General features: G+C 34.9%; 2 protein-coding genes across 3 annotated transcripts; one reads left to right on the forward strand and one right to left on the reverse strand.

Moving 5' to 3' along the window:
* Positions 1–6537: 6537 nt before the first annotated feature.
* On the reverse strand, positions 6538–12679 carry LOC100368565 (uncharacterized). 2 transcript variants are annotated; one of them, XM_002733288.4, is made up of 7 exons: positions 12366–12679; positions 9071–9448; positions 8856–8876; positions 8639–8738; positions 8454–8541; positions 7908–7988; positions 6538–7618 (listed from the first exon to the last, which is right to left on the reverse strand). In XM_002733288.4, exons 1-7 carry the CDS (start codon positions 12412–12414, stop codon positions 7568–7570), a joined length of 768 nt encoding a protein of 255 aa, XP_002733334.1. In that variant the 5' UTR covers positions 12415–12679; the 3' UTR covers positions 6538–7567. The 2 variants fall into 2 exon arrangements, with proteins under 2 accessions (XP_002733334.1, XP_085357293.1); XM_085501167.1 differs by lacking the exon at positions 8856–8876.
* Positions 12680–15413: 2734 nt separating this feature from the next.
* LOC146740545 (MAM and LDL-receptor class A domain-containing protein 1-like) lies at positions 15414–20289 on the forward strand. The gene is made up of 7 exons (XM_085501814.1): positions 15414–15438; positions 15549–15719; positions 17499–17660; positions 17971–18153; positions 18448–18579; positions 19023–19145; positions 20009–20289. Exons 1-7 carry the CDS (start codon positions 15414–15416, stop codon positions 20287–20289), a joined length of 1077 nt encoding a protein of 358 aa, XP_085357940.1.
* The last annotated feature ends 55 nt before the right edge of the window (positions 20290–20344 follow it).

Below are 20344 nucleotides of genomic sequence, written 5' to 3' on the forward strand. Positions count from 1 at the left end.
ATAAAATTGTAGTCGACAGATTTAAGCCTGTATCTTGGCTTAGTTAGTGCGTATCTCTCTAATATCGAAATATAACTAGATCCCTAGCTATAACAAACAACGCTACATGTCATAATCGAAATGCCCCACCTTCTTGTGTTTGCCATGTATGGTCAGCTGATGGTCCCGAGCTCGCTATAGGGTACACTGCACCCTGTGTAAAATTCCAGTTGCCGCCATCGTCGTCGTCACCGACTTGTGTCCATTCACATGCATCGCCGTTTTCAAAGTCACAGTCTAGTGATGCTCCAATACTTGTAACTGGTTCAATGTACGCTGTAACAACGAATTCAAGAGCATCTCATTTCAATTATCACGCATATATTGGGGCACATTTAGTTTACTAATAAACACAATTGTTGACTCATTTGGGATCTGTGATTCAGACACATGAGTCTCTCGAGTAAAGATAGTTGCCAAGTAAACAGTGCTCACGGTACCATCTAACTATCTATGTTGCTATCTAACTGATAAATTGCTGGTATATTTATTCTGATGAAGGTATTTGTAATCTGTTAGCGATAAACTCAATTTAAAATACAGCATTGAATATTTTTGTGTGCATTGTAATATGAGTTCGGTATCAACGACATGGTGATCACAACATTGTCCCGTCGACTTAGGGGAATCCCCTCACAGCTAATTGTATGCTGGCTAAACGGTCAATACATTTGAGATGTGTGTTCACTATATGTATCTACAGATTACAGATTAGGGCGTCTCTAACAAAACATATTATTTTTTTAATGAAGCATTTTCAGTGAACTGCTTTAAAGTAGTTGAAGACCAATAAAACATTTCGAATTTCCTTGGCTTTTTACAATATGTTTTCACAAAACAAAACAAAACTAAAATATAAGTACGCGAAATACTTTTCCTACAAAATATGTGTAAATTCGTAGTAAATAAACGATGATGTTCCAGCCAGTGACAACTGATTTCTACGATAAATATCAGATCCCAAAATTTCATTCGAAAAAATCAATGTATCATATAGTCATATGAGATACTTAGTACTTGTGGTTGTCATGAATTATTGTGGAATTCTGACGAATAATATTCATTTGTTTCAATGAAAGGAAATTTCTGTTTCCGCTATGGATATGAAACGAATGTTAAATGTGTAATGTATATACTCTAAATGACCTTCACAAAACGATAACACTCCTTTTGGTTTTGGTTTCTCGGGTAAAATGATAAAATAAAAATGTTGATGTGTTTAGTTTTGCCTCTAAATTTAGTATATTTCTGACCACACTTCTAAATATACAAATAGTACTCACCAGATATAGCACAATATACCGTCAACAATATTCTAAGGTTCTTCGTCATAGTTTATGATATTACCAAGATGATTGAAAAGAATTAAGAGTCAGTTGTCGTTGTGTACATTGCCCGTGCGATGGTTGTTGGCTAGATAAGTGAATAAAGCTCGAGTCGAAGTTCAAGTTGACTTAGTTAGCTGTGTTGGTTCAATCTCAATTTACACGCATACAATGCATCTGCGCACCGTATATGCGCAGTGATACGAACCGATCATGATTTCATGACCCTTCTATAAATAAATTTATTCATAATACTGTAGGCCTCCGGCCTCAAGGTATACTCATTGTAATTACATAACATTTTACAGAGGACAATGTCATTTTACAGTGACTGAAAAAGAACAAGAAAATATGAAAAAAATGACCTGTCAGACCAAAATAATGGTATAACGTTTTTTTGTGGCGAGAAAAATAAATTTAGAAATATTACGCAAGATTACTGCATTTTGTAATTGTAATAGCGATATAAATTAAAATCGGGTGAGGGAAATGTATAATAATAACTTGGGATGTATTTAGATGTATCATGGCCCTTTTTTCTTACTTTGGCTCGTACAAGAAAAGTACAATACACATTTTTTTAACTTTTTAAAAATTAAGTAAAAATTCTGCTTATCCGGACTTTGAGCATAAGCGACGATGTCAGGTATCCAAGGAAAATAGAACAAAGAATGAGAACGATCAGAATGCCGGAATCACTACAAGTTACCGGCCGTTTGTTACTTGATGCGCCATAACATTTGGGGCGGGAACCAGACATGTTATGTACGAGGCCATTCTCCAAGTATCGACTGAACGCTCTGAATCAGTCTCTGTCACAGGTGAATCTGAATATTCTTGTATTCTTAATGCGCGCGCACGGTGAACGCGCGCTTCAACATATATAGTAACACTCAAGACACTATAGAAAGATGAACAGAACATTACGACCTCACTCATCATCCGCTTCACGGTGTTGTTCCGTTCGGACATTCATCAAAAGCGGACCTACCTTTTGAGTTTGGCAGTGTTTCCATGGATATTTATTAAAGTTGTTGAATTTTGACTTGAGGAAATGTTGTTTAAAAAGTCGCCTGTGGCAGAGATTCTGGACCCTCACCCACGCCACCAACGGTAGACATCAGTCGAGGCTTGAAGAATGATACAAGGCATGGCGCACCAAGCCACAATAGGGCAGTAAGGTAAAACAAATGGTCACCTAGTTTTCAGATGCATTTTTTTTGTGAAGCATGTATATATGGATCATGTTAACTACCAATATTTCACGATCCACTAATCTAATTCATACAACCGGATATGTAGCTATTTAGAAATAATACTAATTTTTACTGGAAATCCAAATTGTCTACTTTGGTTTCACATTATCCAACCTCCTCTTCTTTACAAATTTTAGATGTGTTATTGGTTATCAAGTATTGGTTTTGGTAATTACGCCATTGACTCCATTATGGGTCAAGGATTCCAATATAGTTCACGTTTCCCCATTTTCAGAATCTAATTTTTATGTTTCAACTTCTTGTTTTCAGTTGGAGTCTTGATGCCATGATACACTGTTCAAATTTTGATGCCAACAAAAGTTGCAGCGTCTTGATAAATGTGCCATGGCTTTATATTCCAATATCCGGTACCAATTGTGTAAACATTTATAGTTCCAGAATGATATTATGTTATTATTATTATTATTATTATTATCATTAAATTTATTTATAATACTGTAGGCCTCCGGCCTCAAGGTATACTCATTGTAATTACATAACATTTTACAGAGGACAATGTCATTTTACAGTGACTGAAAAAGAACAAGAAAATATGAAAAAAATGACCTGTCAGACCAAAATAATGGTATAACGTTTTTTTTGTGGCGAGAAAAATAAATTTAGAAATATTACGCAAGATTACTGCATTTTGTAATTGTAATAGCGATATAAATTAAAATCGGGTGAGGGAAATGTATAATAATAACTTGGGATGTATTTAGATGTATCATGGCCCTTTTTTCTTACTTTGGCTCGTACAAGAAAAGTACAATACACATTTTTTTAACTTTTTAAAAATTAAGTAAAAATTCTGCTTATCCGGACTTTGAGCATAAGCGACGATGTCAGGTATCCAAGGAAAATAGAACAAAGAATGAGAACGATCAGAATGCCGGAATCACTACAAGTTACCGGCCGTTTGTTACTTGATGCGCCATAACATTTGGGGCGGGAACCAGACATGTTATGTACGAGGCCATTCTCCAAGTATCGACTGAACGCTCTAAATCAGTCTCTGTCACAGGTGAATCTGAATATTCTTGTATTCTTAATGCGCGCGCACGGTGAACGCGCGCTTCAACATATATAGTAACACTCAAGACACTATAGAAAGATGAACAGAACATTACGACCTCACTCATCATCCGCTTCACGGTGTTGTTCCGTTCGGACATTCATCAAAAGCGGACCTACCTTTTGAGTTTGGCAGTGTTTCCATGGATATTTATTAAAGTTGTTGAATTTTGACTTGAGGAAATGTTGTTTAAAAAGTCGCCTGTGGCAGAGATTCTGGACCCTCACCCACGCCACCAACGGTAGACATCAGTCGAGGCTTGAAGAATGATACAAGGCATGGCGCACCAAGCCACAATAGGGCAGTAAGGTAAAACAAATGGTCACCTAGTTTTCAGATGCATTTTTTTTGTGAAGCATGTATATATGGATCATGTTAACTACCAATATTTCACGATCCACTAATCTAATTCATACAACCGGATATGTAGCTATTTAGAAATAATACTAATTTTTACTGGAAATCCAAATTGTCTACTTTGGTTTCACATTATCCAACCTCCTCTTCTTTACAAATTTTAGATGTGTTATTGGTTATCAAGTATTGGTTTTGGTAATTACGCCATTGACTCCATTATGGGTCAAGGATTCCAATATAGTTCACGTTTCCCCATTTTCAGAATCTAATTTTTATGTTTCAACTTCTTGTTTTCAGTTGGAGTCTTGATGCCATGATACACTGTTCAAATTTTGATGCCAACAAAAGTTGCAGCGTCTTGATAAGTGTGCCATGGCTTTATATTCCAATATCCGGTACCAATTGTGTAAACATTTATAGTTCCAGAATGATATTATGTTATTATTATTATTATTATTATCATTAAATTTATTTATTGTCAGACAAAAATAATATTGTTTTTCCATTCGTTATATGTAATACTAAAATGTCTTCTGTGGTATCAATTTGAAGCACATTTGTTAATAGGAGTGCAAAGCTTATGTAGAGAGTACATTACCAGCTATGAAATACAGTTACCACGAATTCCACCGCACCCTTGGAATGTAGAATACTATTATAATAAAAATGTTACATGAGTTAATATAAGGTACCACAAACGTTGCATTGAATAGTTAAACGGCAACAAATGTAAAAACAAAAAGTGCGAAAAACTATATTTTAAAAGACGCAGAATTTTCGGTGAGTTTGAAATCTCTAATTTGCTACCTAGACAGAATTCACTGCTGTGTGTATAATTTGTTGATGATTCAAAAGATTTGTTCAACTTTCTATTCTTTACAGAAATACTAAGTACACTTTTTGTCTTGCTTTCAGGTTTCTAGCTGTTCGAGAAAATACTTTCTGCTGGTGTATTAATATTTGTTTTTTTCTAATTTTGGAATAAATGCTAAAAATTGCTGGTAATAAATCAGCAATCAGCTAAAAGACATTAGTGGAATAGAATTACTATTGGATATAGCATTGATGTCACATAACTTTGTTTAGTTTAACTTGGCATAGATGCAGATTCGTGGATTAGAATACAATTAGTTTATTTCTCGTGAGAAATTTCTCTGAAATTAATGGTTTTTTTATTTGTTCCACTATTTGTTTATTTCCCAGATCTTTGATGTGCTTGGATTGACTGCATTCGAGACAAAAATAACGCAGAACAGAAAATTAGACACGTTCATTCATATCAACGAATTATAATAATTAATAAAGATGTTATTGTGTGTTTCAATTTATTATTCAGCTGTTCGATGTTTACAATTATTCGGTATTATTTTTACACTTTTACGAAAAGTTTCAATTTCAGTAAACACACTTTTTCTGTTGCACATAAGTCGAGAACTTAATTAGTTTTAAAAACATACTCCGTACGATTATGATTATTCTTTACAAAAAAATGTTATACACAAACTTACCTTATTAATGTTTATTTTTAGTAATAAATAATTACTTGGTTATGTGATTAGTTCATTGCATGTTGTGATGACTGTTCACAGTGCTCGCCCACAAAATGAATCATTTGATATATTCTGCTCAGGGGCACATTCAAAATTATATTTCAAGTGCTGATAATGTGTATTGATGACGAATTTAGAACCATATTATTAGCAGAAACACATTTTGAAATGTGTCTGATACAAGCACCTTTCCATATTTGTTTTGCCTGAAAGCACTTTTCAAAGCGTTGTGGTAGCAAACACTTCATTAAAACATGACCCCAGTTGACATTACAAAATGCGTATCTAATAAAGCACTTTTCAAAAGTGTTATGATAATGAATACTTTTCACTTTGTGTTTCTGGATAAAACATTTTATATATGTTATATGCAAAAACACTCGAAATATCGCAATCAACATATGCACTTTTCATAATTATGCATTCCATAATTGAGCTGTGTATATTATATTGTCTGCTAGTAGCGGCCTCATAGTAAAGCTGGCAACATCATTTTAGCAAGTTGCTGAATTAAATTCAAATATCGCTGATAAACACACTTGTTTCTGGTGCTTTAAAGAGCAAATCAGAGTTTCCAACAGAATTTTTCTACGTTCTGTTGTTACAATGAATTCTCATGGGAAATATTCAAGATTATTCAATATTGTTTAAGATAACAATAGCATCAATTGGACTTTACTCTCCTTTTTGTAGTTCCATGCTTGAATCGGATGTACATGGAATAAAACTACATCAAGTCGTCAAATGATTCATTATACATGTGCAGTCAATTTCGTCTCTGAATAATAAAGTACAGATTATGTATCATGCACCAGAACGCACATTATGATTTAATTTACCTTTCTATAAATCATTGATGTCATCGAACGACGAATCGCTTCTATGACGTAAATAGATACCACGGAGGCAGCTCAAATCGTCGATATCACAGTGACTTTGATCTGTAGTTTTAGAAAGAGATTTTATTGTGGTTTAGGTCACGAAGGATCATTCAAACAAACACAGTGACGTCGCAGAAGCGATCCATCACTGGAGGGCGGGATTTATAGAAGTGGTGTATTTCACTCTTTTTACAGTAAATCCGTTTGAAAACAAATGTGACATTCGTAAAATACCCAAAACCCTGATTTTAACTGTTAGCGAGATAATGCTAAAATAATATGAATCAATGGTCAAATATACATGTCATAGAAAACGGTCAAAAAATATCGATAAATTTATCGAAGTCGAAAGAAGGCGTAAGGCACAGCCGAATCGTTCTATGTCACAATGAGATAATAAGACTATGTATGGATACAGTTGTTATTAGTTTTATATGTCACGCATAGCATAGCATATCAGCAATTACCGATGCAAATCACTGTCAACAATTATATTGAACCGACCAGCAGTTAAAACGAAATACTAGGAGAGGTACATTATACACTCAGTTCTACAAATCAATGGATGTGCAGTCTATGCATATCACAGAAGCATTGAATGTACAATACAGTATTAATGATTACAGTAGCCTTCACAGCCGTGCAGTTACAAAGTTACATTATGATGATAGAATAACATATGTGTATTAAATGTATTACATGTATTATACGTAAGCAAAAAATAATCAATGTTGAAACATAGCTTGCAAGGTTAAAAAACACACAAAAAATGAATTTATTTTGTTTAGAAACGGAATCCGAATTATTGAACGAATGTTCTCAATATAAGTAGCGTATTTGTTTGAACAGACAACTTTAAAAAACAGGTGAAAATCTGTGTAGCATTGCGGACCCCATTTATTACTACTTGTGCGTTTTCATCCCTTTAACGATAATTAATTCGATGGTTGGATGATTGGTTTATTATTATCATTTTCAATTGTTTTATTATAAAGAAAGAAATCAGCGTTGTTATAGACGTCGAAACATGTCGACTCCGCTTTGTTTATTATAACATGTATAACGCATCCACTGGTATCACATGCTAAGCATTGGACTCTCCGCGTCCATCGCCGCGATGATCTCTGTGCTGGCTCTGAAATGAAAAATAATGAACTTGATTCGCATCATTTTAAGTTTCACATGACCATGATACGTCGTATTCATAATTGTCATATCTCATATCAGGAACGGAACAGAGCAAGAATGTGAGCTTTGCGTAAATAATTACACTCGTACGTCGACTTGATCGTCGTTAATGTGACATGTGCGTATTCACATTGAATGTCAACTAGCTCTAAAAAACAAGCAACTTAGGGTGAAAACCTAATACTAAAATTCATTAATGAAAGACTACAGTTAAATAGTTGAATACGGTTACTTACTACATCGAACCTGACTCGCCCGACTACATCATCGTCGTCCATTATAGTGACCCTGGCATCACCGCCGCTATTAATTGATATCTAATAAAAAAAAAAGTAAAATTATAAGACTGTGACGTTCTCTGTCAGAAATGTTGCTACAACGTAAACACTCATTCAGGTTTCAGCTAATTACAAATACCAGCATATTTATATATATATATATACTGTGACATTTAATTTCACTATTTTGATGTTTTTAGCAAATTTACTTAGTTTTAATTTCACAAATTTGTCAAGGAAACAATGAGTTTTGTTGTTATTTTACAGGTTCACGTTCGTTTAATTTAGAGGATTTTAATTATCAACGGAAATACTTGTAGCTAAATTAAACCAAGTGAATAATTAATGCATTTACAACATTACTGTTGTATGATCACTCGCATCATTATCATATCGTCTCTCATAGGATGGTACATTGCATTGTATTGTAAGTGTATCGTACCCTGTCGTATTACATCGTATGGCGCATCGCATAGCACTGCACTGTATTGTATTGAAACCTACCTCTGCGGGTTCCGAATCGCCAGCGAAATCATAATGTTCCATGTTTCTTGTTAAAGTTTCATTATCGTCGATAAGACGTCGAAATCGGCTAAAATGAATGACAAACAAAACGTATAAATGGACTTGGTTATAAACATACGGCTCATAAATGATTACCCGGTATTCAGAGGGAGGTTGTGACATACCTGCTGACAAGGCGTTTTCTTGAGAGAACAATCAGAATAACAGCAATAATTATAACAACCACAACTGCACCAACAAGTGCAGCAATAAAATACTTGGAAACTGTAAAATATAATAAGCAATTGAATAATGCGATCAATAATAGTAGCAACAGCGGCAATAACAACAACAACAAAAACGTTCTCACGTAAACACGTATCTGATGTAAATTGTTCTCACCTATTTCGCCATCTTCGTCCTCTACAATCGTATCGAACAAACAAAGACACGTGTTAGTAGATTGTGTTTAAAATTAAATTAAATTAAACAAGTTAGAATATATAGATTTTACTCCCAGCACAATCACAGTAAATAATCATAAGTCATGTATACATGAAGTACGATACACGTTAGTTATTCACATAATAACAAAAATGAGTGGTTTTATTTCTTACCATTGAATGGAGTACTCTCGTCCGATGCCGGTTTAGTGGTAGATAGATATTCTTCGGTGACGGTTGAATTATGATAGTCAGTGCTTTCTGTGGTTTTCAGTGTGCCTTTGGTAGCATTAGTTGATTGTTCTGGTTGCGTAGTGTTCAGGGTTGAATATTCAATAGTAGACGACTCAAATGTTGTTGTCTCATTTGTATGTGAAGTATTTTTGGGTGGCGTTGGTGTTGTTGGTGTTGTTGTTGTTTTTGTCGTTGATGGTGGTGGTGTTTTCTGTGTTGATGGTGATGCTGTCGTTACTTCTGTTGTTGAATCTAATGGCGTTGTTCTCGGAAATGTTGTTTCTGACTGTGTTGTATTCCATTGTGTAGATACTTCCGCTGCACATATGAAAACAAACAGATCGTTAATAGGTTACACAATACAAATTAAGCCTGCAAGCCGCTAATGCGCATGCGTTTCCATGCAGTAGTGGGAATTTATGGTAATTATGACGATGACCTAAAAACAATAGTCTGACCCCTGAAAACAACGATATTGCTACTGTCACTCCGGATATAATCTCAGTCTCCAATTTTTTTTAACAAGTTAAATTCGTTGCAAAATGTGATGAAAGATATAATTGTCACGTATCACATGACTAATGCCATTGAAATCATGATCGCATACTAATACACATAGTCTGTGAAATGTACCTTACTTGCGCCGACGAATATTACGCATACGCACCACACTGTCTCATATCACTATGGCATTACATAATTCTGGAACGTAATTCTAACAAAGGCATGCGCTCCTAAATTAACAATTTATGGCGTCAAGGCTATATATGCATAGTTGAACTTTGACCTCCAAACCAGTCTGACTACGTGTTACTAGATCAATTGTATCCAAGCTGTTGTGATGCGTACCTGACATATATATAATAATCATATTAATAATATATTTAATTCTCACGTATACACCCTATAATGACATTCAATATGCAAGATACAACTCAATATGAAGTGGAACAGCACTTTGCTCTCTACAATCTTCAACTTCAATTAAAACAAATATGAACGATTAAAAACAAAATTGCATAATACATTTTGAAATCTTAAAATACACGTGAGTTAGGGGGTGAGGATGCTGGAAGTAAAACTAAATATAAATAAATTGTTTATCCTGCACTGAACTGTTGATGGTACCCCTTAGGTTATCGACAAACGTTATAACACAGTAGGTGTGTGGTACTGACATGTGGTTGTTTATATAGAGATTAATGGTTATACAGTAGTTGGCAATCAATTATTAAAAGAAGTTAACAAATAAACCAAGGTCGAGATATGTTGTAAACGAATAACATTGAAACATGCTCACCATTACATTGATTAACATCAATATTATTCGCTGTTACGATTGTTTGCGTTGAGTTTGATAACTGACTATTTGTAAATTTAAGTGAAAACACAAACAACTACACAATGTGGTGGCCATTTTCGTTCATGTGTACAACACGTGCAGTGTACATTGGCCATGTGTGTTATTCGTACATCCGGGGTGTTATGTATATCATGGACAAGGACCCCCTCAAAGACAGAAGTTTGCTATAGAATATTGTAATTAATCTTAAAATACAATATACCCTACGCTAACGTTGGAGACAAAGTCTGAATTTACGTTTAAAAAAACTTCCTAAGTACAAAGTACGTTGATATAGGTCCTACTTTCATATTATATTATTATTTTCAATTTAGTAATTGTATTCGTCTTTTTGATTCTTAAAGGGGGCCGGAAATGTATTCGCATGATATTACTAATTGGTGTATCTGATATTGCGCAATGGTGTGCAGTGCACCGTGATCTCTAAATGTGTGTAATACCAGTATGGTCATGGGTCTCTTAGTTTCTCTGTCTCATCTACATAGTACTTTGTGAACTAATTCAGAAATGCCGGTTTTCTATTGGATGCTGTTTGTGTCTAATGTATCACACTCCATTAATTGAATCTATTTATGACTTAAATATAATTTGAAGTATTGAATTACATGGTGTTCGTAAGTGTGAATGCGTTTTTAGATGACTTACAGACTTACAAATTAAACTGATCTTACTACTACGTAATTAAACATATAGCTTAAACAAACCCAGAAGAGAAAAGGATATGTGTAAAATTTTCAGAACTGACGATGAACAATTGTATAATAATTAGCAAGTAGCAATCAGCTAGACTGAAATAATAAAAGAACTTTCCACTATTCATCCTAATGGCTAAATTCATAAAAAATGTTACTGAGACATTGAATTGTATTTTAACAAAGGTTGGTCCGTTTTTTATTATTTTATTTACGACAGTATTTATTTTAGTCTCATGACTTTTGTATTAGCTGATACCAGCTTCGTTTTTGCCTTCGTATTTTAGTTCATATTATTACAGTATTAGCTGAATTTTAGTTTTCTATTTATTGTAACAAGTTTAATAACAAGTGGATAACCGGATGTGACGTCACGTCTCATTTCTCAATTCAGTTTGTAAATATGGCAACAGTTGTGGAGCAAGTATCTGGTGTGTTCTGGATGTTATGCTTGCTATGGTGACAAAGCCCACTACACGGACATTTCACATAATCTCTGAAATGTATGAGTAGTGTAGTCGTTTCTAAACTGCTTCAAAAAGTAAGAAAATATGTTCTCTTGGTGGATGGCATATTATTCAACCTTTGACCTGAAACCAGTCATACCTAGTTTTATATGTTTTGGTGATGCGTATCCGACCAATGTTACATCTAACTCAACAGCTATTTAAGTGTGGGCAACACAATTAATAACTTCGAATAACTTTAAAAAATCCATAAAGAAAACGTAAAATGACATGAAATGGTATAACTATAACGTCAGCTGTATGGGTGAACTTGTATTTGTACATATATGTACAGTACAGTCCTCGTCTGCCTGCCACGGCTAACCAACATGACCCCGGCGGCATTGATATCTGTCACGAACTGTCGCCGTCATCGTTCATAAGATATATTCATCAGAGGAATACGTGTGTACAGCGCAACAGGTGTCTGAATCGTATCATGATAAATATTTAAAAATATACGTAAAATACGCCACACTTATTTGTGAATACGTTTTTACATTCAAGTTTTCTAACTGGTATAATTACACCCCATAGTTGAATAGTTTAGTGATAACCGGTTCCTGTTTGGAATGTAGAGACGTGTTGACATGGTTGTTTGCGTTGATTATCAAAAGACGCACCACGTACCACTCTTCTTCGTAAGTACGGGTTCGGCCCCGGTAATTACTCACCTACAACCGCCAGCAAAAGACAAAATATCGTCCAGGAGTTTCTATCCATGATGTTCAGGGCTACGTGAGATATTTGAAATGCGGCAGCGGTAAAGATGACAGCACAAACAAATATGGCGTATTTGTTGACCGTCTGCTTTACAATAAAACGGTCCAGTAGTTCCGCTGTTCCGAGTTAAAGTAGATTTAGAATCGCTTCTTAAGAAACAGTTGAGCGTTTCCCAGCGCCACAATAAGGTGCTCAATAATGCTAAACACTCTACCTAATACCAGTCCCGTTGGTACGTGATGGTTAGCTGGTGTAATGTTTGCCGATCCAACCGTGAGGACTTCGTTTCTGAATCATGTGACCATCGATATTTATGGTCCAATGATGTCATCATACATCTAGGTCACGACATTAATATATAGTATATCTCGCGTGTAGCCATTACCGATACACTTACTAGCTGAAGAAGGGATAGAGGTATGTGTGGCGGGTCCTTCTTTAATTACATTAACAATGTGAGAGAATATGCACAAGGGGGTAGAAATGTATGTCTTTCAATTATATGATACATTAGTTTCCGGATGTGGTTGTAGAGTTATATAGTAATAGCAAAGAGGGCTTGAACAAAAAATAACTATTGGAATATTGTGACAGAAATAGGTTTTACCCGAAACAACAAACATTATGACATATTCGATTATGGAAATGTGGAAATTGCTAAGAAGTGGCGCAAGTGTCGCGTTAAACTGAATAGTATAAGTTGATTATTTATTTATTTTATTTCATTACAATATGTCACCAGCTTCAATGTCGCTACAATATACCGAGGACGCGTATATAGTGGAAAAGTTAAATTAAAAATTATAATAATAATTTATTATCTGCCAATGAACTTTCTTGGTAGCACAGAAAATAAACTTTTACCTAGCATGCTTATATAATCAGTTTGATCAGTTTGCAATAATGAGCTAAATTGTTCAAAAGAAGGAATTCTGGTGTAATATGTATGTATATAACCACTTTTTATGTCATAATAAAATTGACGAATGATACAGAAAATGTGTTCGTCTTCGACGCTGTTTGAATCGCAGAAAATAAAGTTTCTGTTGTCGAGATTTGAGTGCAGCCTTCTGTCTCTCCGAATCAACGCTGTGTAAAAAGGTGAACAAACTGAATAGAAGAACCCACTCCTTATTCACACTTTCCATTCTCCTTCCCTGAAAATAATAACAAAACATTGCCTTCATATTTTTAAATTTCACAAATCAAACTGAAAGAGGGGTTTCTATTGGCTGATTGGAAAACTTTGGAATGTTTTAAAATGACGTCGCTGCGTTCCGTTCATTGGCTGGTTTGATTCAACTGCTATTGAAATTTATAAAGATGAAAAGAATGCCTTTGTTGCGCTGAGAGTTTATAAAACGAAGAGTCTGAGCAAGGCACAAAACTGGTATGTTTTTGAGTCAACACATGTCAACACAACACAGCGTGTAGTACTGTTTATTTTCCATTTCGGACTGCAATGTCAATAAGAACTTGTTGTAGGCAAGAATATTAATTCAGTATACACAATATTTATTTATTATCTCTAGTCTTATACTGACCCAAGCAAGTTGCCTACCGCCCTTGATTACAAACGCGTGGTATGTGTTGCATCGAACACGTCTCTGACCCGTTAATACCTCCTTTTCAACTATAATTAACTGAGTAATTTTAACATAAATCCAGCAAAGTTAATTATTAAAACAACAGTCCCAATCCGCGCCATTCCTCAAAATGGCACAGTGTAAATTTGCCTCGCAGTTTGTTTATTTAAATAGATAGAATATTCAATGTTAACGAATTGAGTAGAGGATGAAATAGAAAAAGATGTTTCCACGTGTGCACTCGCTCAGTTTGTGAATTACGTAGAGAGTATTGTTTGCCCGAGATACATATTTATTATTCTATTCAAGTTCATACTTTTGACTGAACAATGGGCGTAATATAGTAGTCATGACATCGTTGCGCACCTTGTCAATCACGGAACTTTGATATTCGTTGACCTTGACTTCACGTCGGTTCCTACACGTTTAATATATTAAATAGAAGGGCGTGGACTAGATGACCATGCCAATTCATATTATAACTAGTTGGTTATTAACCGATGATACTTGCGAACGACCTTTGTCATTCGTAACACTGCGCCGTACCATCCACACGTCCAATCCTGAGTTACTCGCGGTTCCTTCGTTTTGTTTGTGCTCAACTAAAAACGACAACTGCAACCACTAAGACTTATTCAGTAAGAAGATCTGCGGATCGTGGCGAAAGTGGTAACTAGTTGCAGACATTGACAGACATGATTAGTGTGCACACAGTTTGGTTCGCGCTAGTGCTTCTAACGATACCAGGTTAGAACAGTTATGATTACATTTAAGTTGATTCTCATTTACCGCAAAATTATTACAATACGTGAAAATCGTATGCCTTCAAATAATGTGAATGCCCACACGTCTCTCATTCGTTCTTATTATTGTTATAGCTGAATATAATACGTGTTAACAGGAAACACTGTAAAATATTCGGTGTCCGTTGGTATTTGGTTTACCTGTGAACCCTGCTTTGAATATTCAATAGTTTGTCTGATGAGTCAGATGTTTCGTATCAGTGTCAGGGTACATATAAACCTAAATCACGCAATTAATGTTAATGATTGATAAACAAACACTGTTATTTAACGCCTCGACATTTCCTATCTCTAAGTTTATAGATTTGTGGGTACTCGGCGTTTTGTTTTATATTCCAACATACTTGTCTTCCAACTAAAATTTCTGAACTTGACCACGATTGGAACTTGCTATAACAGTCAAATACAATGCCAACTTGCATATTAATAATAAATCGTAATAATTATAGTAGTACTCTAAGAAGTGATTGCGGTAGCTCTGTTTGCTCTGAGTGGTTAAGAACATGTATCTATGTGACATTAAATGAATAACGATTAACTGCACGGATCTACCGATAGTATCTCGGGCAATGAGAATAATGGTGGTCGTTTTCTTGGAATTAGTGTTACGATGAACGGCGTGAGATTTATACAGTGTAGGTGCCATTCGATGAGTTCGTTTATGAACATTAGTCAGGTGTAACTAACATATTTTCTTCTTGATGTGTTCTGCTGCATTAATGTGCTAATTAATATTCACCACCAGCTTACGAAGTAACAAGCCAAAACGGTCCTTATGATTGTGATTTCGAGAACGATTTTTGTTCCTGGATGAATGACCCAGAAGCGGGCGAGGAATGGCTACGAGAGCAAGGATCGACTGGACTCCGAACGCAAACTGGACCGCCAGCCGATCATACCACTGGCACACAGGAAGGTAAGTAACTAGCCCGCCTTAAATTAATATAATAATCTAAAGGACACTGATGTTTTGTTTTTTTTGTATTATGTATGGTGAACAGAAATTGTTCATGATTTGAGTTGTCAAGAAACAACGATTTCCTATCATATAAACTAAGTAGTAACTGTTGTACAGTGTTTGTGATATATTTACGCACAATACGTTGGAATTCATAACATATCAATAACTAATTAAGGCATGAGTTGCGATTAGTAATCTTTCTGTCAAAAATAGTTGTTAGAACAACCAAACATTTCAGTTATTACACCTGTCAGACATCGTGTCAGATATTTCAAGTGTCAATCATCTGCCCCGTGTGTTTCTGAGCAAAAATAATAATAAGTAAAATTTTGGATAAGAACAATTATTTAGTTCAATACCAATTAAAGAATATGCTGGGAAACTGACGTTTGAAAGCTAAATCACCCCAGTAAACAAAATTCTGTAAAAATAATAAACACTTTTTTTTATAGAGAGAGGTTTAACAAGATAATACGAATGACAAGTAATAATGAGCTTGTTTAAATATTGTTTATATTGCATCTTGCTTAAGGTAGAGATGCAGGTTCGTGGACACTTGAGAGAGAAATTTTTTTTTTGCTTATTATTTTTCAAAAAGTCTTCGCTATAGACTGTTGAAATTTTGTAGAATTGTTAATAGTGGAACATACTCAAAACACGATTTCAAAATATAAATAACAGGTGCAAACATTATTTCTTTTGAATGCTTAGTAAGATTTAGCAAGGCTATACATAAATAATAAAAAAAACATGGTGATAAAAAGAAATGACGGTATATCCATAATATGCACTGTATTTAACTTTTTACAAAACGATAATACATTTAAATTTGAAACTGTAACAGCCATTTTAATTATGAGCATGAGCAAACTTCTTACTGAGTGAATTGTTATGCAAATTAGCAATTATCCTAGCTTCTTTTTAGTGCACATTCCAGAACTGTCGGGGCATTGTTTTTAGTTTAATAGTATTACAGCAATCGTACAGACAACTAGCCTGTGTGTTAATTTACGCATAAACTTGAAGTAGTGAAATTTGAGCTCCTGCCCTACAAAATTGACAACTGGTAGACAGTTTTCAAGACGGCACTTTCTTCATAGTAAACAGATGTACCAATAAACCACTTTGACAAGAAACAGAAGCATGGTTTAGAAGCTTTTTTTTTTAAATCACTTTTGACCAAAAAAGCACATTTTTGTGCATATTTCAAACTACAGTGTCCATAAAAATAAAATACTCACAAAACTTTAAAATTCATACAATAAGCTTTTCGAAAATATATAGTTTTGTGGACAAGGGAGGTCATCTTGGTTTCCTAATTAACTAATTAAAATACCTGTCAGGTAAACTGCAACTCTACCTTAAATAATTGTTCATAAAATAAAATACGGCTATACCTATATATACAAGTATTCGAATTCGGCTTTTCAGTATTTTATTGAATAATATGCAATATTTTACAGTCAAAAACATTATTTTGTACCATAAATCATACCATATTTTTTTTTCAAGAACTTATTTTAATATGCTCAAAGAATAAAGATATTCACAGTGTGTTTTTAATTAAAAAAATATATACAATGGGATCACCCACGTGGGATCTTAAAACGCCCTCTATAGGTCTTTTTAAATATTTAAATCGTTCACAGTAAAGTACTAAAATGAAATACTCGGACGCTAACGGTAGAGTAGATGCATAGTGACGTCGTAACATCGCCTTGTTGTCGCTTACAGGTTGGTACGCATATGTACAGCAAACACTTCACATTGGGTTGAACGTTCAAGCAAGCCTCACGAATCCTGCTTGGACCGGACCAAAATGTCTGACATTCTGGTACCATATGTATGGTAGTAGTCTGGGGTCACTCTCAGTACTACTTGATACAGGTCAGATGAGTAAGTTTGTAAATATTATCAGTATTACATTATATTGAGAAATCGACATGTTGTTTGCATAACCAATGTATACGTTTTATACATATAACAGGAGCAGGACAACACGCATGGTGTCATTAGTACATTCTAATATATACGATCGAAATCGTGACTTTAAACCGTCGATATATATGATTTAGAAACACACAGCATATGTGTGAACAAATGTGTGCGATATATTTACATGTTACTCACATTTTCATAAATGTGCAGTATGTATTTTTTTATTGAATATGATATTGATATGATATGATATGATATTATTTGACAGTACATGAGAGCATCTGGTCTCGGAGTGGTAATGTTGGTTCTAACTGGAATTACGCCCAAGTACATATCGAAGAAACTGGTACCTATAACGTCATTATCGAATCCAGAGCCACGCTGTTGAACATCGGCGTTGTAGCTCTGGATGATATCATCGTGTACGACGAAGACGATTGTCCACCGCTGGGTATTTCTGTTTTTCTTAATATTAAGATACCATGAGTTCGCCATGTTTTAGAAAACAAACTTCAAAATATACCGAAACATTCTGAGTCGTAAATAAGTGATTCTGTTGATATTACACGTAAATGAAATACGAGACGCAGTGCATTCTGGTTAAGGAATACATTTAATATAATATATTAAGAATTACTGCGAATGAAATGTATCTATTATATATATTTCGAAGTTCGATCACGTGCAAGAAAGCATAATATTCATATGATTCAAATACACAATCTGTATTTTTTGTTCTACTTAGATATTTGTGATTTCGAATATGGTGTGTGTGAATACACCAATGACCAGAATGCAGACGCCGAATGGAACAGGACAAAAGCCGACAATCACGTAAATGGTCCTGATTATGATCATTCTACTGGAACATCACAGGGTAAGGTTAATGGGTTACTCGGTCATTATCACAACCACTGCACATCGCGTTAGCAGATTGCTATATTTTGGGGTAGAATTTGCAAATTGTAGGCATACTGTCGCGTTAAAGTATCTAGAGTTTTCCAGGGTCAAATATTTCAAGTTACAAAGTGGGAAACCCTATAGACTTATCTCTAAAGGTGCACAGGTGAACACATCACATAAGATACGCTGTAGTGGAGACATAGAGGTGCGACTGCAACAGAAGTTTTAGTGTATGAGAGTTGAATGGAAGACTTGTTAGTGATATGTTTTATTTTATGTATTATACAGTCAAAGCCATAGCATGTGAGGTAAGCACCTTAAGACAGAGTGGAATGGCACAGGTTTTAATGTATATGTTAAACACGTCAATTTGAACTTTAGTTGAGAATTAATATCCACTCTTCATATTTTGTATAGGGAATTATGTGTATATGGATACCAATGGAATGGAGACGGGAAAATATGCACGACTTCTGAGTCCTCTATACAGCAGTTCTTTATATGAGTCAACCTGTTTGCAGTTCTGGTATTATATACACGGTAAGTATGCACACAACAACCAAATAAATTAACATAAATTGTTCTTATTTCAGAGTAAATTATGCATCAGTAAATTGAATACAAAAAAAAAATGAGTGAATGACGAGCCGATCCCGACGTCGACATAAATACCGCGAGACACATTTTACCAGCAGAACAGTTTGATCTAACACTGAAAGATATCGTGAATAATTTAGTTGATAGAATGCAATTTGACGATTTTGTGTGTGAAAGTTCCCTAATTGCTTTATACCGATTCAGCCACTCGAAAATACGGTAGTATGTCCTTCACTTCAAATTATTACTACTAGGCAAGTTGTATTGTAATCACGTAGATTGACCTCAATAGAAGAGAATTTGTGAAACATGAAACACTCTTATTTCATTTAGCCTACTGTGGACACGGGATAAATCACACACATTTTCTCGCAATTGGTCTATTCAGTTTTGATTTAATGAATAACTACAGCCAAATGTCGTGATTTGTTTAAACCATTGTCCAACTGTTATCTGTGTGTATATATGATGTGATAGTTGTAGTTCTAATATTTATATTTAGTTAAATTGTTTGTTAAATTATAAAATAACAACGTTACGAACTCATGTGTGTTAGGTCTGCCCAGGAAGATAGAAATAGGCTTGGGGCGTACACTTGCTGTGTGAATAAATTATGTATATTTAATGAACCAGACGCGAGTTTCTATTGGCTTACTCTAGCTACCCATATAAATTGAGTATTGACCATATCGGTTTAAGATGAATGTTTCTGAATGTTATACGGAATAGTGTCCAAATAAAATCATCCCCTAGAATATTTGAAATGTCATTGAGTGTTTCTGCGAATACACATGTTGCTCATATAGGTGGCAGCGGGGGTGCTACATTATCAGTATACATCAAAGAAAACGACGATCTTGGCACCCCTATATGGGAGACAGAGTACGACCAGGGTGGTTTCTGGCACATCGCATCTGCGGAGTTCATACCCCAAACCGAGTATCAAGTGGTGTTTGAAGGATCCGTCGACCAGCAAGGAGTTTATGATATATCGCTCGACGACATTAGTGTGAACATCCCCGTTGGCGGTTGCACTGGGCTTCACGGTAAATTGTTCAATACTTCATATACTTGGCTTAAACGATAGGAAAACAAATTAATGCATAAATTCGACAAAACAACAACACGCAGAATAACGTGGG

Source organism: Saccoglossus kowalevskii, chromosome 7, assembly GCF_978046115.1.
Source record: "Saccoglossus kowalevskii chromosome 7, keSacKowa6.1, whole genome shotgun sequence".
NCBI classification, from domain to species: Eukaryota; Metazoa; Hemichordata; class Enteropneusta; family Harrimaniidae; genus Saccoglossus; species Saccoglossus kowalevskii.